The sequence below is a fragment of the Chenopodium quinoa genome, unplaced genomic scaffold, assembly GCF_001683475.1.
Source record: "Chenopodium quinoa cultivar QQ74 unplaced genomic scaffold, ASM168347v1, whole genome shotgun sequence".
Taxonomy (NCBI): domain Eukaryota; kingdom Viridiplantae; phylum Streptophyta; class Magnoliopsida; order Caryophyllales; family Amaranthaceae; genus Chenopodium; species Chenopodium quinoa.
Genome location: NW_018743946.1, coordinates 3,411,986 through 3,435,896, shown reverse-complemented (window position 1 = coordinate 3,435,896; position 23,911 = coordinate 3,411,986). Strand labels below are relative to the sequence as shown.

General features: G+C 42.3%; 1 protein-coding gene across 1 annotated transcript; it reads left to right on the top strand.

Annotated features, from left to right (window-relative positions):
• Positions 1-3,199: 3,199 nt before the first annotated feature.
• Positions 3,200-6,696, top strand: LOC110689005 (lamin-like protein). Its single transcript, XM_021865756.1, has 2 exons — positions 3,200-3,687; positions 6,114-6,696. The coding sequence occupies exons 1-2, from the start codon at positions 3,519-3,521 to the stop codon at positions 6,449-6,451; spliced, it is 507 nt and encodes a 168-aa protein (XP_021721448.1). The 5' UTR covers positions 3,200-3,518; the 3' UTR covers positions 6,452-6,696.
• Positions 6,697-23,911: the final 17,215 nt, after the last annotated feature.

The following is a 23,911-nucleotide window of genomic DNA, read 5'->3' as shown; positions in this document are numbered from 1 at the left end:
GTGCTAGTGTGCTTTAAGTCACGTAGCTTCATCATGGAGACCTTCTTGGCATTCTCCGGGTAGAACTGACGCTTGAAATCTTTCTTGAACTCGTCCCATGTGCTGATGGAACAAGTCCCCTTCTTGATGTCCAACTCTCGACGCCTCCACCAAAGGACAACATCCTCGCCCAAGTACATTGTGGCGGTATTGATCTTTGATGCATCGTCATCCATCTTCATTGCGTCGAAGTACCTCTCGACGCCCCATAGGAAGTTGTCTATTTCTCGAGCGTCTCGCTTCCCATGGTATTTTTGTGGCTTTGGGACCTCCATCTTTGGCCCCTGTTGGATAGTGACACTCCCGGTCACTGCTGCCTTCTTACATAAAATGACATCCTCCTTCACCGACTCCACCTCAGCTCGGATGTCCCTTAGTTGCCCAAGCAACTCTTCTTTGAGTTTCGCGACCTCTTCGCGAATTGTTGCCAACGCGCTATTGACGAGCCCAAGAGTCTCGTCCCTCAAATCTTGGGTAGCAGTGTGTGCGGCCTCCACTTTTCCTTCGAGCCCCTCCACGGAGTCCGAGAGTTGTGTGATATCATCGTGCATGTCCGCCACAGTACACTCTACCCTCATGAGGCGGGGTTCCAACTCAGAGGTCAAGGTTCTGGGCACCGATGGATCCCTCGATGGGTCCCTCGTTCCCTTCTTCTTGGACCTCCTTGTTGTCTCCTCTTCCCCTTGAAAAACTTGGCTCGCCGGAACTTCTTTGTCGCCAGCCATACTTATTTCCACAATAAGAATGAAGCGACTTACCTTGTTGCCTAGCTACCGTCCTTTCGTAGCTCCAACAGCAACGCCTCGAATTTACGATGCCGATCCCACACGAAAATCGTAGCCTTGCTCTGATACCACCTGTCACGTGTCGACTGCTTTGCCCTAGTCACGCACCGTGCGCCACCCGCTTACAGTCCGTCGTAAGCCGAGTCAGGCTTTCTCCTTGACACTAACTCCTTGTGCCCACGTAGCACAACTCCTTGTGCTGTTAGTATAAGTTTGCTAGTACGATCCCTTTATGCTAACAAGTCCCCTTTAGTTGAACTAAGCACTCACCCTTAGTGCCTTAGTCCGAATTTACGACTAAGTGTCGTAGACAATTGAGCACCCAAGCTATCACCCTTGCTGGTATGCCCGATCACTCACTTGGCACCCTCGTGCCTTAGTTTTCCTCACACTCTCTAAGTGTTGGAAAGAAAGAATTGAGTTGCAAGAGAACACAAGTGCTTAAGAAAGGATTTTTGTATTGCTTTCAACTTGAATGTACAAATGATGCCTTGGAGCCTATTTATAGTGCTCCACCCTACTTACTCTCTTTCTCTAGAACGTTCCTAACCTCCTCAAATGGAGGGTTCTAGACTACAACAATCTAGAGTGTTCCCACCTCCTTAGGAACTACATACATGGAGGTTTCTACAAGCTTCCTACCTAGAATGCTAAGGACTAACCTAGAACATTCTAGAACTTTACATTCAAAATGTACATACATAGAAGGCCCTAGAGACTTCTAAGATACACTGGATGAACCTTGAATATTCTAGAGACATCCTCTCTAGAATACTCCTCCAAAAGAACTCCGTAGATGGCTCCGGAACCTTCTAGAAGCTTCCCACGTTTCCCGGGCTACCTGCTGCACAAACTTGTATTTCGGGACCTTGTCTCGGAAAACTGACACCACCATCGTCTTCCTTGGCCCAAAATACGGTGGACCCCCAAATTTGGGCCCATTTGGACTTCATTTGGGTCTCCCAACGACCCATTATTGTGTTACTGTCAAGTGGGTGTTCACTAGGATTCTAAGCAAGGTGCAATATAAAGCTCTTTAGGGGGAAGTGCTTACCTGAGCACCAAGGCAAGCCCCTAGCCCCGATTGTTGCCTTGCTGCCTAGTGACCCTCTTGACGCCCATCCTTGGTGTGGGAGATGACCCGTGACATACGGCTCCCTTATCTTCTAACTCTCCTCATCATTCATCAAGCCCGTCTTATGTAATTTGGGCTCTTAGGCCCCTTACTCGTACATTCTTCGTTATTGATATTGTGATCCTTACTCGTACATTCTTCGTTATTTTTTTCTTCATTATTTCCTAATATTTAATTTTTTTTTTGACAAAACCTAATATTTAATTCACCAACAAACTACATCATCTATTCACTTTATATGAATCTTCTAAAACGCCGTGTAAAATGAATATATTGTCATTTTAAAATAACTAAAAGGAATTTTCGTAAATGACTCATTGATAAGAATCAAACTAAACCTCACTTAACTATGTTTTGCTTATTTATAGGTTAGTTTCGTATTAAGGTCAAGTTTCATTGGTGTCATGTCAAGTCATAGGTCATATTCGAGTTGAGTCGTGTAAAATCTATCAATCTAACATTCAGATCGGGTTCAGGTTGAGTCTAATTTGATCTGTCAAGTTAGGTTATTTAATCCTTTGATATTTAGTAAAATTTGGTTCAAGTAAGATAATGATAAGTTTGAATAAATTTCAAGTGGAAACATTTTTGGATTTGGGAAGGGATGGATTATTTATTGGTTAGACCAATACAATTACACTTTTCATGATTTGACCAACTATTAATAACTTATCATAAACTAATAGTGAAGAAAAGGTTTATGATTGCAACAAAATGCATTATTATGTTATTAAACCAAACTCAAAAAATAAAACAATTGTACAACTAATAAGGGTTTGTTCACATTTACAATTCCAATTTAGTTCAGCTCCAATCAGTTCAGTTCAGTTCAGCTCCTAATTTCCCTCTCTCATAAAATATTCAGGTCAGCTCAGTTCAGTTCAGTCCCAATCAACAATTTTGTGCTATACCATTTTAATTAAATTAAACTCAGCTTAATATTGATTTAAGTGAAACATTCTCAACTCAATTTCCAGACTAGAACATTTTTTTTAAAACCTTTATATACTAGAAATAATTTACAATATCCACTCAAACTATAAATAGTGTATAAGATTAACACTATCTCTAAATAGTCTCCTCCCACGTCTCTCCCCATCACACAACCACACCATCGGCCACCGCCGGTCACCGCCCACAAGGGCCACCACAACAGCTAACTCACACTCCTTTCACTTTCATTTATTCTCTTAAATCAAATTCATACTCTTATTAATTAATTCAAAATTACAACCATATAAACAAAAACAAACATACAAATTATCTACCCCATGTGGGAGTTAGATATCTTCAACATAACTTTCCAACCTGTCACTCTAGATTTCGCTCTTTCAAATCCAAAAAATAAAAACAACAATATATAAAAATAATAAAAATAAAAAGTATAAAAATAATACAAGTACCATTGATTATTTATAACCCCACCAAAATTATCTGGAACCCATATTTTTAGCAGAACCAGTTTCTAGTACCAGCTTAATCACCAGCTCAAAAAAAAAAAAAAAAAAGTTCATAAAAAAAAAATTCAAAATTTAGAGAGAGAAAAACAAACAAGTTCAATGAAGTCAAGCTTTGTAGCAATGGCGCTAACATGCGCCTTGGTGATGGTTATGGTGCCTCATGTATTTGCTAAACGTTACATTGTTGGAGGAAATAAGGGTTGGACTTCCAATGTTAATTACACTGTTTGGGCTAGTGATAAGCACTTTTACCTTGGAGATTGGCTATGTAATTTCTCTCTCCTCTTTCTCTCTCTACTTTTTTGTGTTTAGATCTGTTGTTTGGATCTTATTTTGTGTTCATTTCAGTGTTTTTGTTGTTTAGATCTTAATTATGTTGCTTTTTTCAAGTTTCATATTGGGTTGTTATTTATTTATTTATTTGAATTTGAAAGAAATTTCTAATTTTAGCAAAATCGATGAATACCCTATTAATAGTTTAGTTAAATGAATGGATTTTTGGGTTAATTAGTGTTGGGTGTCAAAATAATTTAAGTGGCATTTGGAGTTCTGTGAACAAAACATGAAATTTTAAGATTCTTGTTTCGTAGTAATTTTTAGTTTTGATATCTATGAGACTATGACTAATGATGGTCAAAGTTAACAATGTTTGATTACAAGTCATTTTCATGTGGGATTAGTAATTAAATTGGTTTTGTACGATTAATCATATAATTAATGTCCATGATATGCTACATTGTCTTTTTTTTTTTTTTTTTTTTTTGACAAAGTGCTACATTGTCTTAAGGCACAATTTAATGTACACTAGTGAGTAGATTACCCATTCTTATGTGGGTAGATTATGCAATGGGTGAAAGTTTAATTTGTTTCGATGTTTGTTTCATGTGGGTAGATTATGCAATGGCTAAATTTAGCAAATTAGCAATATCGGATGTGCCTTTGAGGCTGCTAGTTGTAGAAATGAGCCATTGACAATTTGTTTGCGAGATTATGCAATGGGTAAATGTAGCAATATTGGATGTGCCTTTGAGGTTGCTAGTTGTGGAAATGAGCCATTGCCTTTTTTTTATTTTGAGATTAGGGAGTCGGAGATTTAAGAAGAAAATGTAGCTAGATTAGCTACACTAGACGAATTGTTTCATGCTAGATTGCTAGCTGATATTAGGATATGTCACTTCTGTGGTAAGGAGTTTGGGAGTTCAAATTTTTCAGCAGTGAGATTCACCTTAAAGAGACAATACCAGAATAGACATATAGCTGATCTGCTTGATCATCCAAATTACACGCGCTTAATTGGAGTTAAAATTGATGGAAGAGAGATACAATACAGGCAAACCGTGTTGTCGAGGTCTTATGATCTGTCAAAAGCCACAATATCTAATGGTCTTAAGGTAGCTAATAATCTTATGCCAAAAGTATTATTATTGAGCAGATGAGGATTTGGTGGGAACATTGTGTGGGTTAGAAAATACAGCCTGTAATAATCAATATGTATTGCCAATTTCCGTGGCGTGGTCCTGATTTGTGTTAATGAAGTATAAGAAAACTGATATCTGAACTCAGAAAGATTCACATTCAAGACTAGTGTAGCAGACAGATTTTTACAGACTTAGTTATTTTAAAATGTTTTAACTTATTTTATAATGGATTGTAAAATCTCTTTGACTGAGAACCTAATCGTCTTCATATCCAAGTCATCTATCTAATTTTTAAATTCCACTGAGGTTATCAGAATAAGAAGTTTAATACTAATTATTTGAATCAAAGCTGATCACATATGCTGGATCTTGTCTCCCATGTGAGATATCTGAAATGCCTTAACTTCTTATTTTTATCTCTTTGATGTATTAAATCTTGGAGGCTGGTTTCCGTTTTGATGACTTGGAAAGTCGAGAACTTGAGGAATCTCATATAAACTTCTTCTTTAGATGATGATCAAGCTCTCCTCTTTTATGTATCCTTTAATATTCTAGATGGCTTTCTTTATGTTTAAAAGTAATCCTCTCTAAGTAAATCCTAATAAGTTTATAAGGGGGGTCGAGTTATCGAGGCTCTTGTGAAACTAAATAGCTTTAGTGATTTAGCTGGGACCTACAAAGTCATTTGAGTGTTTTTTGAGGTATATTGGTATAAGGACCGAGGCTGCATATCATCATTTTTCAAGTCCTCATACTTTTTGAAACTTTTTCCTTTGAAGTTCATACCTCTTACTTTCTTTCTTTACGTTTTTAATTCCAACTCTCAACAAAAAGTATTATGGAGTATAATGCATATCAAACAATGATAAAAATATAGTACTTTAGAATCTTTTTAAATTGTGAATCTCCCAATATATTGTTTGGAGTTTTTTTTATGATCTAAATTATTCGTCAAATTTATAGCAGTCATTTCTAATTTAGTTTATTATCATTAATGTACTGTATCTATCATTATTATTTACCTTAAACCCATATACGAGTATATAATTGTTTATAATACTTGATGGCAAGTCAGACTATGGATTTTTGAAACAAAAAAATATGATTATGGTTTTGCCTTTTTTGTCTTAACATAGCTTGTTAATTATGTGGTGGTTCCACTCCTTATAACCCGACTGTTTTGAGTTTCATTTCCCTGTTTTCCTTGTTTTTGTGTCACTTAGTGCATTAGTGTGTAAAAGCTGTCATTAACTTGTTTCTTCTTTCCACTATTTAGTTTTTGTGTATGACCGGAACCAGATGGATGTCCTAGAGGTGAACAAAACTAACTATGAAAACTGCAACACCGATCACCCTGTGGCAAACTGGACTACAGGAGCTGGAAGGGATGTGGTTCCACTTAATGTAACCAGACACCGCTACTTCGTCAGTGGAAAAGGATTCTGTTTTGGTGGCATGAAGTTGTCTGTCAGAATCGAGAAGCCCCCTCCACCACCTAAAGCAGCCCCCGTTAAGAGTGATGCTCCAAGGATGTCTTACAGATCCCACTTTGTTTTGCCTCTAGTATTTGCCATTGGTGCTGTTTGGGATTCCTTCCTCCGGGTCATGGGTTAATCATATCATGTTGCCAAATGTCGTGCGTTTACTCGTAGAAGATAACTTATTTGATCGAACTAAAGAATTTTTTTTTCTTTATAAGTATCTTAAATCTCATTTCCATTTAGCCTTTCTGTTAGTGTTTGGAAGATTGCTGTATTTCTTGATTTATTGAAACCGAATTTGTTTGTGAAATTAAGAAAATTGCCCAAGGCAGTTTGATTACATTATCTTTATGAGAAATTTTACATGTTGACTTTGTATTTGTTTTTTTTATTAATGATCATGGTGTGTCACCATTTACATATATTCATAATTATTCAAACAACAAGAATATAGTATGACACCGATTAAGTAAAATTGGAGCAATCAACTGCATATATTAAGGTAATTGGAAACTAAACGGTTGGTGCCCGGGAATTTTGCGGTTGCCATTGATAAATCTTGCCGCATGGTCCCCCTTAAGCTAATGGAGGATCTAATAATTCCGTATCAATTAATAGCATTGTATGACTTCAATGTATGGACATAAAAGTCGATTTCTTTTGAATTAACCCTAGTATTTTACTATTGTGGAATAATCCTAACTTTGAGATGTGTTTTCTTCTAAAAGTCTCAACCGGTCAACAAAAGTCAATAACCTATTATAATAGGTTATCTAGCACGTGGAAGCTGTAGTTGATCCAAAAATTACAAAAAAAAAAAAAAAAAAAAAAAAAAAAAAAAAAAAAAAACCCTCCTTATCCTTCCCCCAAGAAAACTTGTGAAACGCTAAACATCGCCCGCAATTTACCATATAAAGCCCACAAATATGTTATGATTTGACCATTATGCCCTTTTTCTAAAATTGAGATAATCTCGGTGTAAAAAATGTGGAGCCGTACTGGCTCGCCGGGGGAGACCGGATGGCAGGCCGGAGATGCGGGGGACGCCGGAGGTACGTCGTCGTCGACGGAAAACGAGGTAAGTCACCGCTAAAATTCACGGTTTACCGTCGTAGTGGTTCCGGCGCCTAGGGTGGACGCCCAAACCGTAGCCTGGACGTCCAAGCCGGACGCCAGAACCACCGGAGTGGCGTCCAGCCCAGACGCCCAGACCACCAGACTGGCGTCCTGGGCAGACGCCACTCCACTGGGTGAGGCGGCCCTGCCAGGCGCCAGTCCAGTGGCTGTGGCAGCCCTGGCAGAAGCCACCTTTAATAATTAATTTTTATTTTTTCCTTTTTGATTTTGTTGTTGTTTTTTATTTAATTTTTTTGTGAAAATAAAAAATAGAAAATGATTTTTTTAAAAAATTCGAAATGGGTTTTTTGTAAATTAAATTTGAAAATTCGAAATAGGTTTTTTTTAAAATTAAATTTGAAAAATTCGAAATGGTATATTTTTTAAATTTAGTTTGAAAATTCGAATTGGGTTTTTATAAAAATTAAGTTTGATTATATATAATTATGTTTTTTTTTGTGTTAATTATGTGGAAATATAGAAATTAAATGTATTATCCGTTAAATGTATTTATTGTAATATATAATTGATGCAGGAATATGGTGGAGACGGAAATGATTACAGTGAGATATTTGGACATGATGGTCCATTCGAAGAAGCTCAACAGGCGATTGATTGGGCAAAACAGGTTGCAATTGCAGCTGGATTTTGCTTGGTAGTAGCAACTCATAAATCTCAACGGATGGTAGAATGGATCGCATTTTGAGATGTGACCGTTATCGCAAAAGAGAAGAAAGAGATTTTCGTACAGCCACTCGGTTTGACACAAAGCGGAAAGGTTGTGGGTGTGAGTTCAGAGTAAAGGTTCGACAACTACGGAGTCGTGACGGTTGGGAAGTGATAGGTTACTCTAAATGGGGGTATCACAACCATGAGATGATAGTATATGAAGAGGGTCATCGACAACTGAGCGGCTTAAGTCCTGCTGCGAAACTAGTTGTGAAAGAAATGAGTGATGCTCAAGTGAAGCCTGCTAAAATATTAGCATCTGTGTTAGAGAAATTTCCAGAAGACCATCCAAACCGAAGACACATCTACAACGTCAGACAGCAACTCAGGTTTGAACGGTCAGAGGGAAGGAACCCTATACAGCAGCTGCTACACCAGGCACAATCACGTGGTTACCTGTTCTGGTTTGATTCTGATGAAGATACAGCGGAGGTGACTCATCTTTTCCTTGTGCATCCTGATTGTGCTGATATGATCAAGTCTTGGCCATTTGTGATTTTGATCGACTCAACGTACAAGACAAACAAGTACAAGTTCCCTCTGGTTGAGATGGTTGGGATGGCTCCAACGAACCAGAACTTTCTGATTGGTCATGCAATCATCAGGGATGAGACGGCTCCAAGTTATTATTGGGTTTTGGAGAAGCTGAGAAACTACATCGGGCCTAATGTTCATCCAGCAGCCATCGTCAGCGACTGTGAGGGAGGTCTCTTTGCCCCCATAGCAGAGCTGTTTCCCGAATCGAACCACTTATTGTGCACATGGCACATCAACAACTGCGTGAAAGTGAAAGCCTACAACCTTTTCAAGAAGAATTTGGAAATGGCAGAGAGATTGGTGAATGGTAAGTGGCGGAAGATCCTACAGGCTACCATAGAGGAAGCGTATGAGCGAGCATTGGCTAACTTCAGGGATTCGTACCAGTGGTGTCCGGCACTGGTGGACTATGTGATGCATCAATGGGTCCCTCACAGGGAAAAGTTTGTCAAATATTGGACAAACCAGGTACTTCATTTTGGGAACACTACAACATGTAGAGTTGAGAGCGCTCATAGAGCTACCAAGGACTGGATTGATTCATCGACCGCTGCTTTGGATACACTGTTCGCTAGACTGAACAAGTCAATTGAAACTCAGAAGAACGACATCAGGAACTCTCTAGAGGACTCCAGACGACGACATGGTACGATGTATAGCCATTTTATATTTAAGATTCTCCATGGTCGTGTGTCGCACTACTGCTTGGGGTTGATTCTCACTGAGCTGAACAGGGTGAGGGACTTGGCTGACGAAGTGTATACTCGGTGTGGGTGTACTATTTCAGTAACTCATGGATTACCTTGCGCATGCACCATTCATCACGTTATTACAGAAGAAAGGGCGTCGTTACATGTTGATCAGGTCCATTCATTCTGGAGGACGCTTGTTATTGGTGAGCATGCAGACAATCAAACGGCCGACCGTGAACAGGAAGAGTTGGAGCAGTTCCGTTCGATGTACGACCGAGTGTCCTCCAGCCATCCTTCTATTATTTGTGACGCTACTCATGTGCTTCATGACATGTTCCACCCGTCTAACTTAGATTATGAGGAACCCGAAGGAGTTGACCGTCCTCGAGGTCGACAACGGCGGAACAGGAGTGCGTTTGAGTATATCCGTGGTCTTGGTCGTGGTCGTTCTCGTGGTCGGACATCGTCATCTAGTCGTAGTCAATCTTCATCGTCTGTGAATATGCCCCTGAGAACTGGTACGTTTTGGTTGTTTTTATTGCACATAGTTTTAAAGTGTTACTCCTGTCTTCTTAACTGTCTATAATTAATTATTTGGTGAATAGGAAGAAACTATGTTGATCAGTTTCCGTACAAGGAAAGGATACCTGCGATCATCATGTCGTACTTGGAAGGGTGGAATGATGTAATCGGAGATGGTAACTGCGGATTCCGGGTCGTGGCTGATGTTTTTCAAATGGGCGAAGGCAACTACGGTTTGGTGCGTGAGTTGATGTACAGCGAAATTGCCTCTAACCGAAATGTTTATCGTCATGTGTACCAGGATGACTTGGATGGCGCTCTCCGGCGTATCCGGTGGGGAGGTGGACCTTGCGGCGAAAATCATTATTTTGACGCGCCCCTAGATCTGTTTGCCGTTGCAAACATTTACAAATGCGCAGTCATGCATTTCGGCCTGGGAGTGCATAGTCAAGCTTATTATCCTTGTACCACGGTTCTCCCTTGGCGGTCGCGTGAGACTGTCACCACACCGGTCAGAGAGCTAGCTATTGCGTTTCTTGGGTCGTCATACAGACATTTCATCCGACTAGACATGTCAACCGATTTTCCGGTGCCACCGATTATACCTCGGTGGTACAACATTTGCACAGCGAGCGTAGAGGGTTGGGATGCGCTATATAATGATCGGATCCACGAATGGAACACCCTAGCTGCATTTTAGTTTTTCTTGTTTACATTCTTTATTTGTAATCTTATTTGTACGTTGCTCTTTTAATGAGAACATTAATATTTTATATTGTATTGCTTACTGCATTCTATATGTTGCATGGGTAAGTTGCGCGGATCCACGAACGGTTATATCAAAATTTAAAAACAGCACTGATAATATGTTTAAGTTGGAAGCTAAAAGAACAATCTAAAATGTTACAATTTTACAACATAATGTCCAACATAATGCTCTACAAATAAAATACAATAACCATCAGTAATCCCTCCTCGACGACGACTCCCACTGCGCAAGGTTCTGTTCCAGACTATCAACAACAGCTCTCCCTGTTGCACTCATGCTGTCCTTCTCAAGAGAAAGTTTCTGAACGTCTTGCATTATCTTTCCCATCCACTGCATACAACAAAAAACAGAAGATGAAATACAATAACAACAAATAAAACTTAATTAAAAGACAACGATAAATATAATAAAAGACATACCGCTTCCGTGGCAGTAGGCGGTGGCACATAATCATCATCGCTGTGGTCGAGATCAGCGATCAACCTCGGGTGCGAATACCGGTTGAACCATTCCATGTAGTAATGGTCACACATGGGAGTAACCCAAGAGGGCGGCCGCTGCAACTCCGCTGTCCATAATCGGGCCACCATCGGAAACTGGTCCCACGTCCCGGTCATGATATCCGGCCATTCCACGACGTACTCCCTCGACGATGCAGGTCGGACCGCCTTCATCGGGCACGCCGGGGGAGGAGGGACAACTTGGACAAATCCAAGCTGGCGAAGACAACGCTGAGGCATGTACGCCTCGACGATGTCACGATACTGAATGAGTCCCGTGTACAGGGTCCTGGGTACCCTAACACTAGGGTTCGGGCCGAAAGGCATCCAGTTCACCTGTACAATTACAACATATAAAATTTAATAACATGAATATAATATGTGCAAATAATAAAATGTAGACTCTATAAATAAACGTTACCTCTAAGGGGGACAGCCTGTCCAGCAATAACCGTATCGATCGGAGGCGGTCAACGGACTTCTTCTCCGAGCGCGGACTCCACGCACAAGCACGTGGCATCCCCTCATCAATAGGAACTGGGTCACGATGTGGTCGCAATGCAGGAAAGTACTCGTATATCCAAGTCTGCAATAGAGTCAGACACCCAGTGATACCTGCCGCGTCAGCCCGACTCGCAAATCCTAGTTGGCGATACAAATACGCCAACGTAGCCGATCCCCAGGAAAACTGGCCTACACTGTCGGGGTCACACGCCTCTACGATGTCGCGTGGCCTGAGCTTGTTTCCGCCGCTCTTATCCGTAAACAAGGTACATCCGAGGAGTAGAAAAACATAAGCACTCAGCTGTGCGTCGGGCGTCCTACGTGCACTCGGGTACAAACACCGCTGCAACACGGATGCGATCTTCACACCTCCGTGTTCCCAAACACCTAGCGCCTCGGTGTACAGTGCAGCCCTGTCCACCGCCAACAACTCCGCCAGCGAATCTGCCTGATCCGCATCAGCCACAGCACAAAGTCGTTTACCCTCAACACGAATCCCCAGAATGGCCTCGACGTCATGTAACATGATCGTCATCTCACCGAACGGAAGGTGAAAAGAGTTTGTATCCGGCTGCCATCGCTCAATGAAAGTCGTGATCAGCGTACTGTCAATCTTATCGTGCATGGTGGCAGGAACGTGCTTCACCCCAGTGCCCTCCAGTCGCTCGAACATCTCGCTCTCCGCCGGCCAGGCCTCAGCCCATGTACGCAAAAAACTACAAGTCTTTTCCCGGGTATGACATTTCAACAACCCCGTAACTGAAGGCCTCTCCTGGTCCTCCCAAATACGGGCAGCTATGTGTCCTAGAAAGCTAGGAATCACACTCCCGTCAACAGGCCCACCGGGCACCTCACTCCTAACAACCCAAGAATCATTACCCGCCCTCGACCGTTTCCTGCTTGCCCCAGATACAGTGGACGCAGATGATGTGCCAGATCTACTAACAAACCTACCACCCCTACCCTTACGCACCTCCACCATATGCGTCTCGTACATGTCATCAACCCTCTGACTGAATGGACCGTAATCATCATACGGTCCACTGCCATCGTCCACATCCTCATCCTCATCTGCGCCCTCCTCCTGGTCACCCTCCTCAACATCATCATCGTCATCGTCATCCTCATCCCGACGGTGGATCCGTTCTCTACGAACTGAGGCCGAAATACCACGGGATCTGACATGTCTATGCCCCGACCTCTCCACTGAATAACTTCTACTAAGAAGCTCTATATTCTTCCCCCCACCATGACGACCCTACACAAAATTTTAAAATATATAAACATACAAAAATTTATACGATAAATAATCATCATCGCAAATCAAATAAACTAAAAACATACAAATAATTGTAAACAAAATATAAACGTAGAAAAAATACAACGAAATTGAAAAAATTTATAAAAATAAACAACAAAATATAAAAACAATTCAAAATTATATTACAAAAAGAAAAAAAAAATTAAAAACAATTTTTTAAAAAAATTAAAAAAAAAAAAAAAAAAAAATGGGGGGGGCGCCTTGGCTGGACGCCCAGCCGGCGGTGGTGGCGCCAGATGCAGACGCCGCCACCAGTTGGCTGGCGCCTGGGCTGGACGCCACAGCCACGGCTGCGACGCCTAGAATAAACGCCACAACCGTGGCGGTGGCGTCCAGCCCAGGCGCCAGCCAACTGGTGGCGGCGTCTGCATCTGGCGCCACCACCGCCGGCTGGGCGTCCAGCCAGGGCGCCCCACCGCGTTCACGGCGGTTTTCTCCCTTTTTTTTTTAAAAAAACAAAATATACCTTTCCTCCTTGGGACATCCTTCCCTCCGCCGCCGCCGCCACTTCCTTGCCTTGCCGCCTCGAAATTGCCGTTATTTTGAAATTTTTTTTTTAGAGAGGTTGAAAGAAGATGAGCAATGAGAGTGTGAGTGATGAGAGTGTGAGTGTTTTTTTTTAAGGTCAAGGGCAATTTTGGGAAACCAAGTGAATTTTGTGGGCTTTATGTAGTAATTTGTGGGCGATGTTTAACAACCCCGAAAACTTCCCTTCTTTTCCTCCACCTTGAAAACGACAAGCCAACCTTTCCTCACATTGAAAACTGCTCCCATTCTCTTCCCCACCTCGTAAAAGAACCCCCTCCCTTCCCCAACTCCTGAAAACGCCATATTCCCATCCCCACCTCATAAAACAACCCCCCTTCCTTCCCCGAAAACCTCCCCCATCCCCTTCCCTGCCTCATAAAACACCTTTCACTTTCCTAAATCTTGAAAACCGCCCCATTCCTTTTCTCACCTCGTAAAACATCCCCCCTCCCTTCCCCAACTCTTGAAAAGCGCCCCTTTTCCTCCACCCTTGAAACCGCCCTGATTAGAATTATCCAACCTTTTACTCGTCTTCTCATATTCGGCAGGCCAAATCAAGTTGCTTGAGCTTGATTAGATTCGGGTAAAAGTTGGGTCCGAGTATAATCAGATACAAATCGAATTTGAGTAAAGTCAAATTTAGGTTAAGGCATATCGAGTTCGAGTGAGATCAAATTCGGATCTAACCAGGTTTTTTGGGTCAAAATGGATTTAATAGACTTTGAATCATGACATTTCGAATTCGATTAGATCTTGAGTCATATTTTTTTTTTATTATTAGCTCAATTTTAGTTCAAATCATTTAAGTTTCGGGATGAAGAGTACGAGAAATTCACACTTTAGTAATGCTTGATTTTTAATATTGGCAATAAAGTTATACCCCCTATATTTCATAATAATTGTCACATTTTCATTTTAGGTTTTAATTGCAACATGTTCTTATATATTTTATTATTTCTCTACCCTACTAGCCCCACGACCCTACCTACACAAGTATTTTACTACCTCCGTTAACAGTTATTTACAACATTTACCAAATAAAGGGTGTTAACTTTTATTTGCAATAAACTTATTTCTTTCCTGTTTTAGTAACTTTTTCTGTTAAAATAACCAAAATACCCTCATTTAAAAATTATTAGCACTTAATACTACACATAATTACAAAATATTATATCCTTAATCTATTTTTTTTCTCTCTCTCCTCCTTCATCTCTCAGTTCATCTTTCTCTCTCCTCCTTCATCTCTTATTTCATCTTCTTAATTTCTTATCTCTCTTCAAATTTCAATCCATCCTAATAGTGGGTTTCAGATGTGGTTATTCTTGGGTGGTTTGCTTGATTTGTAGTTGGATTTGGTGGCTTGTTGGTGGATTTGCAGGTTTGTGGGGGTGGTTCGTGGGTGAATTTTGGTGGTTGTTGGGTGGATTTCGTGGTTGTTAGGCGATTTTCGTAGTTCGTGGTTCATGAATTTCGGTGGTTCTTAGGTGGATTTTGTGGTTCGTGGGTGATTTTCGGTGGTTGTTGGGTGGATTTCGGTGGTTCTTGGGTGGTTTTCGCGGTTGTTGGGTGGATTTCTTAGTTCGTGGATTTCGGCGGTTCTTAGATGGAATTTGTGGTTCGTGGGTGGATTTCAGTGGTTCTTGGATGGTTTTCGTGGTTGTTGGGTGGATTTCGTGGTTGTGGGGTGAATTTCAGTGGTTATTGGGTGGATTCCGGTGACTTCTGGGTGGCGTGGGTGGTAGTTAGTGGGTTCTGGGTATCGTGTGGTGGTGGTTCTGGGAAATTATGTTTAAATTGTAATAGCTTTTTTTTTTTTTTTTTTCCGATTTGATTAATAGTTAATTTGATGTCCATAACTTTCAATAATCATGTTTTTGAAGTTTTGCCTACGAGTCCGCGCTGACCCCCTTTGTTGCAAATAATTGTTAACGGAGGAAGTATTAACTTTCACTCTTGCCAATCCCGCTTACACTATTTTATAATTTACATCTTTTACTAACAATTAAATACGAATTATTTGTTCAAAAAATATATATATAGGGAAATTTTCAATGGTAGCCCCCTGATTTTGCTTATTTGCAATTGATAAGTCTATTATATATATATATTTATCCCTCGTCCCACGGTCATATTTGTGCTTATTTGAGCTCTACGGAGCTATTTTTATTACTAATATACGTTTTCTAGTGTTTTTGTAGAGATGATATTATTTTGCAGGAATTTGCATGATTATGGCAATTCTCTAGCTTTTTGAGCCACTACAAAGCATTAGAGTCCGATTGTATTTTATGACCGAATATTTAAAGCCCAAGACTAGATTAGAGAAACTGAGTTCGGTGATTAATGGCTTAATTAGAGAAGAGAAACGTCCAAAACTTCAAATTACAATTATGAATTAACGGACCAAGAAAAGTCGAAGATACAAATCCAAGAAGCAAAGCAGCCCAGCTCCCTAATTGCTAGTGGGCTGCAAGTTGTTTATTAAGTCATTTTTGTTGTTTGATTTGGGCCTATTATAGTGCTACGTATCTAATCGGGGTTGCAAGCTGTCATACTTGTTAATAATCCTTGTTTTAGTGGGATGAGAAAGTAGAGTATATCTAAAACTATTTTTCCTTGTTATTAAAGGATTGGAGTACGTAGGTAGTTAGGAGGTTAGTTTTTAGTTTTTTAGTTTTTGTTCTTTTATTAGTTTTAGTTATCTTTTTCTTTAGTTTTACTTAACTTTCTTTTCTCTTTCCCTCTTTAACTTCTCTCTCTCCTCTTAATTAAACTCTTAGTAATACTTTTCTCTTATTTCTCTCTCTAAACTCTTAATTTATACAATTTAATATATCTTTCTTTTAGTATTATCTTCTCTTCTTTATTACTTATTTTCTTTGCTTTGATCCTTATCATGTCTCATTTAATTGCTTTGTTTAGTTTGTATTTAATTATGTGTGAGTAGTTTTATTATTTCTAGGGTTTATGGGGATCCATAAATAATATGAAGGAGTAATTTATTGTTGTTGATTGTCAATTCTAGGTTAATTTCTTATTGATTGATTTAATGCTCTGTGACTATATTAGGCCTGGTCTTTTATGCATGAGTTTGACTATATTGATTCGAGATTCGAGAGATGAGAATTGATGTTTATGTCTAGTTTCAATAGGCAGGTTAATTTATAAATGGTAAAGTAGAGATTCGAGAGATGAGATTTAATACCGGTAGATTAATTATGTGATTGTATGTAATACGTAGCGAAAGCCCTTTATGATCAGATTAATTGATGCATTGATGATAGACTATTATGTTTTACCCTGTAATATTGTTTATTGGTGAACCTATGGCCTAAGTCTTTTATTCATTGTTTCTCCTCCTACTTTTGTTCTTTTCTACTTTTACTCTTAGTAGTTTAGTTTCCCTTCGATAATAATAATTTGTTACTCTATAATCTAGATTATATTAATTAATTAGGAATAAAAAGACTCGTTTCCCTGTGGATTCAACCCTACTTCCCTATCTATTTTAGTTAGTGGTTTTAGGAATTACTTTTGATTAGGTGATACGACTTTAGCTTGTCAGCAATGGTAGATGATTAGGGGATTTTTATCCACCAATCACCGTCTGACAAGTGGACCAACCAGGTTCCGCCACGTGTCCTTCACGAAGGCCAATAGGAGCCTGCCACGTGTCAATCACAGATACGTTCTCTACGGACCAATTGAGACACGCCACGTGTCCACCCATGCCAAATGGGAAAACCGGCCATCAAGGCCCAATCCTGTCTAGAGGCCCGGTCAGCTCTAGGTTTACCCTAAACCTAGAGAGTGGCACGCTTCTCAAGGCTATAAATACTTAATTAATCCTCATTAATTAAGCAGTCAAGCAATCAAGAAATTAAGAGAACAGAGAAGAACAGAAACATTACGGAACACTAATAACCGGCTAATCTCGCTAACGACGCAGATTACCAACATTAAACACTCTCACCTAGAGAGATCTTATTACTTTAATTTCCGTATTAATTACTCCTTAATCAGGTACTAACTTGACCGTTGGAGGCGGAGCTCTCAGGAGTCTCCGTTATTTTGCAGGTACAGGCGTCCGGTTCCAGTCTCGGAATTGTAACTCTCCCGCAGGACATCAGAAAACCCCGAAACATTTGGCGCCGTCTGTGGGGAGAGTACTTCAGAGATGGCATCCAAGTCTGTACCGACTCCTGAAGAGAGGCGTCCCCTAGACGGCCCTCAAGTTCAGTCGGACCATGATACCGAAAGTGAATTTGAAGTGGAAACTCATACAGCTCCAGACGGGACCCTAAGGGCCCGACGTACCCGTCATACCGAAAGGAGGGAACGGGAGCATCTTCAAACAGGAAGCGAGCCAGCAGGCGCACCGCCTGCTCGGCAACAGCCGACTGATGGGTCTGCTCCCTTCACAAGGAACGAACTCATGACCTTCATGAGGGACTTCAAGGGAGAGATTCAAGAGTTGATCAACAAAAAGCCGCCTGCTTCAGTCAAAGAGCAGTCGGCCAAAAAACCTTCCACTTCACTGAAGAGGAAGCCAATTCAAGGGCGAGAGGCGACTCCTCATCCTAAATCCAAGAAGCGGGAGCCACTTGCTCTTGATTTCACAAAATTCCGTTATCCTACGGGAAATAGGAAACCGGTTCGTCATATTCAGGCGGACGGGTCAAAGCAAACGTTCACAGATGCTCGGCTACTGCTAGAGCAGAAGAAGAGTGACCGATTGTCAGAGTCGGCTTCTACTTCAAATTTTCAAGACAGTTTGCGAAATGCCTCGATGAGGCATACTCAGTCGTACCATGAGATTCAGTCAGGCGGCACCTCCCGTCAGTCCGGCTTTCATAGTGCCCAGGCGGTACCAAACTTACCATTTGTGCCGCAACAACAGTACTTTATGCAGCCACCTCCATTTGGTGGACCTGCAGCAAAAAACGTCCAACCTATGGACTGGCAGCTACGGCTGCTTAGACTTGGTGAACAGCCGTCGGCCTTCTCCAAGGAAATTACTGAAGCCGCTCAGCCGGCCAAAGTAAAAAATGTACTAGTAGGCACCTATGATGGCACTACTAACCCAGAAGACCATCTGATGGCATTCACCAACCTGATGTACCTTCAAGGGTTGGATGATCCCACTTGGTGCAAGTGTTTCCCAGCTACTCTCAAGGGAATCGCACAGCAATGGTTCGGCAACCTGCCGACTGGTTGTGTAAACAGCTTCAGGACGCTTGCTTACTTATTTGCCTCCAACTTCGCCATGAACATCCCTGCGAAGAAAACGACCCTTGATTTGGGAACAATTCAGCAGGGCGAGAAGGAGGGGCTTCGTTCTTACATCAGGCGGTTCAACCTGATGAGAATACAGATTCAAGGGTTACCGGATGAGGTAGCTTATACTGACTTTTTTAGAGGTCTCAAAGATGGGTCTACCTTCAAATTTGATTTAGTTCGAAAAAGGGTGGAGACTCTTCAAGAGGCCTTGATTGAAGCAGAAGCCTATATACAGGCGACTGATCTGTGTACGATAAAACATTCGGACGGGAAAAGGTTCGACAAAAGAGAAGGACGACAGAAACAGTCGTCTAACAAAGATGAGAAAAGAAAAGAGGTCTGGGCGGCTGATTCCTCTAAACAGCCGGCCCAGAAAAAGAAAAAAGAATTCAAACCATACTCCCCAAAGTATGTGTTTAACAAGGATAACCAGTTTATCCTAAAAGAAATAAAGGGACGGTTCTCAATTGAGAAGCCGCTCCCCATGAAGGGTTCTGCAAACAACCGGAACCAAGACAAAATCTGTGCTTATCATGATGACGTTGGTCATCACACCAATGACTGCATCAGTCTCATGCGGTACCTAGACCGCTTGGCTGAGCAAGGTGATCTTGACACTTATGTCAAAAAATCTACGGGGAACACTTCCTCAAAAAAGCAGTCGGCCAAAAAGAATCAACAGGCCGACAGTTCCGATACAGATGATGCAGTCGTCTACACCATTGCAGGCGGCTTCTCAGGAGGCGGCCCCACTATTAGGGGCAACAAAGATAATATAAGGCGGTTAGATGTAAATTCCGTTCACCAAGAACGGCCGTCCAAATATACATTTCCTGAGATTGTCATCACTGAAGAGGATCTAGGAGGGGTAAGGGGGCCGCATGACGACCCTCTCGTTATTGAATGTAAAGTGGCCAACCAGAGAGTTGGCCGAATCCTCATAGATACCGGGAGCTCCTCAGATCTCATCAGCAGCAAATGTCTGTCAAAACTGAAATATCAGACGGACTGCATACACCCGGCCTCCCACCCTTTAATAGGGTTTGGAGGAGGAGTCGTCCACCCACTGGGACGAGTAGATTTACCTATTCGCCTGGGCGAAAAAGGGGAAGGACGACACATGGTAGTCCGGTTCCTAGTAGTAGAGGAACTCTCGGCCTACAACATGATTCTGGGTCGTCCAACCCTGAATAATTCCAAGGCTGTTATAATCCCGTCTCTTATGCTGCTTAAGTTTGAGAGGGATAATGGAACAGTCGGCTCCCTAAGGGGAGATCAGAGGATGGCCCGAGAGTGCTATCTCTCGGATGTCAAGGCCACTGTTATGGCCACTGGGTCAAGTGGAGAAAAAACAGACCTTGACAATGTCAAGGAGAGTGCGCCTGTTCAAGAAACAGGCGACAAAAAGAGAAAGGCGTCCCAGACAGAGTCCGCAAGAAAAGCAAGAAAATAGCAATCATTGGCAGAGGAGCGGCCAGATGAGTTCCGTCCTCAGCCGGCTGGTGAGCATGCGGACCTGATCTTAGACGACTCACGTCCTGACCGAACAGTCAAAGTTGGGACGACTGCTCTGAGAAACCTTGGTGACGACTTTCACAATCTATTGAAAGAATACAAGGACATCTTTGCATTTGAAGTCCATGAAATGCCAGGCATTAGTCCTGATCTGGCAGTACATAAACTCGCTGTGGATCCGAAAAAGAAGCCGGTACGGCAAAAGAAGCGGAACCATGGCGAAGAAAGAAGTCAGGCGGCAGCCGCCGAAGTTAAAAAATTACTTGATGCAGGGTTCATTCGGCAATGTTACTTCCCAGACTGGGTTGCAAATGTGGTGCTTGTTAAAAAGCCGAATGGCACCTGGCGAATGTGTGTAGACTACACAGACTTAAACAAGGCGTGCCCCAAAGACAGTTACCCTCTGCCTAAAATTGATAATCTGGTCGACTCAACAGCAGGTCATGCCTTGATGAGTTTTATGGACGCCTATTCTGGTTTCCATCAAATTCCTTTATGGAAGAAAGATCAGGAGAAGACGGCCTTCGTCACTGATCAGGGGTTATACTGTTACACGGTCATGCCGTTTGGTCTTAAGAATGCCCCGGCTACCTTCCAACGAATGATAAACACAGTGTTCTTTGATCAGATTGGGAGAAACGTCGAGGCATATATTGATGATATGATTGTCAAGACTAAACTTCAGAAAGATCATCTGACGGACCTCCGAGAAACTTTCGCCACACTCAGGCGGCACCATGTCATGCTCAATCCCAAGAAATGTGTATTTGGAGTTGAGTCTGGGAAATTTCTCGGATTCCTTATCAATCAGAGAGGAATAGAGGCGAACCCTGAGAAGGTGCAGGCGGTCATTGACATGCAGTCGCCTCGTACCATCCGAGAGGTTCAGAAGTTAACAGGTTGTCTGGCGGCCTTGGGGAGATTCCTAAGCCGATCAGGCGACAAATGCCTATACTTTTTCCAGGCAATTAAGAAAAAGGCAAGGTTTGAATGGGGGCCGGATGCTGAGGCCGCCTTCCAGAAATTAAAAGTTCACTTGCATTCCTTGCCGAGGCTGGTCAGCCCTTTGCCCAAAGAGGATCTCTACATGTACCTGGCCGTCTCTGATCATGCGTTAAGCGCTGTGCTCCTTGCTGAAAGGGACGGCTGTCAGCTCCCGGTCTACTTTGTCAGTCACGTACTGAAAAATGCCGAGTTGAGGTATCCCCTAGTGGAGAAATTTGGTCTTGCACTCTTCATGGCTGTTAAAAAATTGAAGCCTTACTTTTTGGCACATGCAGTCGTCGTGTATACCGACCAACCAATCAAGCGGCCCCTTACCATCATGGAGTCGTCAGGACGAATGATCAAATGGGCCATAGAAATACAGAGCCTCGAAGTTACTTTCGAGCCTAGAAAAGCAGTGAAGGGGCAAGCCTTTGCTGACTTTATTGTAGAGATGACTCGTCCTCCTGACTCTCAAGTTCCAGACCAAGTCTGGAAGGTATATGTAGACGGAAGCTCTACTTCAAATGGTTGTGGGGCAGGCGTCGTATGTCAATCTCCAGAGGGCGACAGGTTCGAGTATGCTCTACGCTTCAGTTTTCAGGCTTCAAACAATGAGGCAGAATATGAAGCTTTACTAGCCGGGATCCGCATGTGCAAGGCGGCAGGGGCAAGAAAAATAGACGCCTGTTCTGATTCACAATTGATAGTGAGTCAGTACAATGGCGAATACGAAGCAACCCATCCGGCCATGATCAAGTATTTACAGGCGGTCCGACAAGCAGTCGGCTCCCTTGAGGATTTCCATCTGATCCAAGTGCCGAGATCAGAAAACAACCAGGCGGATGCACTGTCAAAATTAGCATCATCCGCCTCCTCCGATACTCCTCGAACTGTTTTTTGGGAAGTAATGGAGAAGAGAAGCATCGAGGAAAACCCTATTGGAATCCTAGACAGAAGCTCAACCTGGATGGATTCAATCAGGGCATATCTGACAAACGGTACACTGCCGGATGATCCTCAACAGGCGGCAGCACTGAAAAAACGAGCCTCCTGTTTTGAAATGATACAGGGAGAACTTCACAAGAGGGGGTACCTTCAACCCTTCTTAAAGTGTGTTACTCCTGAAAAGGGACGAGAGATACTAGATGATCTTCACTCTGGTTACTGTGCTTCTCATATAGGTGGTAGGATGCTTGCTCAAAGGGCAAGGCGGCAGGGCTACTTTTGGCCTACTTTGGAAGCAGATGCAATGGAGATGGTGAAAAAATGTGACAAGTGCCAAAGGTTTGGCAAATTAATTCACCGTCCGGCTACTGACCTCACTACCATTCACAGCCCACTACCGTTTGCTAAGTGGGGCATGGACATTCTGGGTCCATATACGCCTGCTACAGGCGGCAGAAGGTATATACTTGTTGCCGTTGACTACTTCACTAAATGGGTAGAGGCGGAGGCTGTAAAGGGAATCAAGACGAAAGATGTAATTTCATTCATTTGGAAAAACGTCATCACTCGGTTCGGGGTTCCCATGTCTATGGTTTTTGATAATGGTCCCCAATTTGAGACGCCTGTTCTCAAAAGCTGGTTGGGAGACCAAGGAATTGCACACTACTTTGCATCTGTCGGCCGTCCACAAGCAAACGGCCAAGTAGAAGCCTTTAATAAAATCATCTCAGACGGTCTCAAGAAAAAGATTGAACGAGCAGGCGGCCTATGGGCGGATGAACTACCACATGTTCTCTGGGCCATTAGGACGACTGAAAAAGGGGCGACTGGAGAAACTCCATTCCTCCTAACTTATGGTGCAGAAGCTGTTCTTCCAATAGAACACTACGAGCCGACTCTTCGAGTAATGCTGTATGACGAAGAGGCAAACTGGGAAGCCATGCGCCTGGCATTAGACTCACTTCCTGAAAAGAGGGGCAATGCTGTTTTGCGCCATGAGATCTATCGCCTGAGAATGACTAGATCATACAACAAAAAAGTACACAGGCGTCCACTCAAAGTAGGGGACTTTGTACTTAGAAAAATGAAAGCAGTTGGTAGGGCTAATGAGTCTGGCAAACTAACTCCCAACTGGGAAGGACCCTACCGAATCTATGAGGAAGTCAGGGACGGTACCTACCGTCTGGAAACACCAGACGGACAACCGTTGCCTCGAACTTGGAATGTAGATAACCTTAAAAAATATTTCTTCTGAAAGATGTAAAGTAAAGAGCTACTTAATAAAGTTTGCACTTACTATTCAATTTTTGTATTACGAGGGGCATGCCGTCTGTACCTTTACAGTCGGCTACTCTCCATTGAGTTTTTTCACTCTATCTTCAGAGGGGCATGCCGTCTGTACCTTTACAGTCGGCTACTCTCCATTTGAGTTTTTCACTCAATCTTCAGAGGGGCATGCCGTCTGTTCCTTTACAGTCGGCTACTCTCCATTGAGTATTTTACTCACAATACTTAGCTAAAAAGATTAGGGTCTGGCCGACCCTGTGCCTAACAGGCGGCTACCCTTCTTTTACTTAGCACCTACGTTCACCAAGAACTTACCAAGGCCACCGGCCCGAATGATCAGACCAGGCGCCAAGCCACCTGA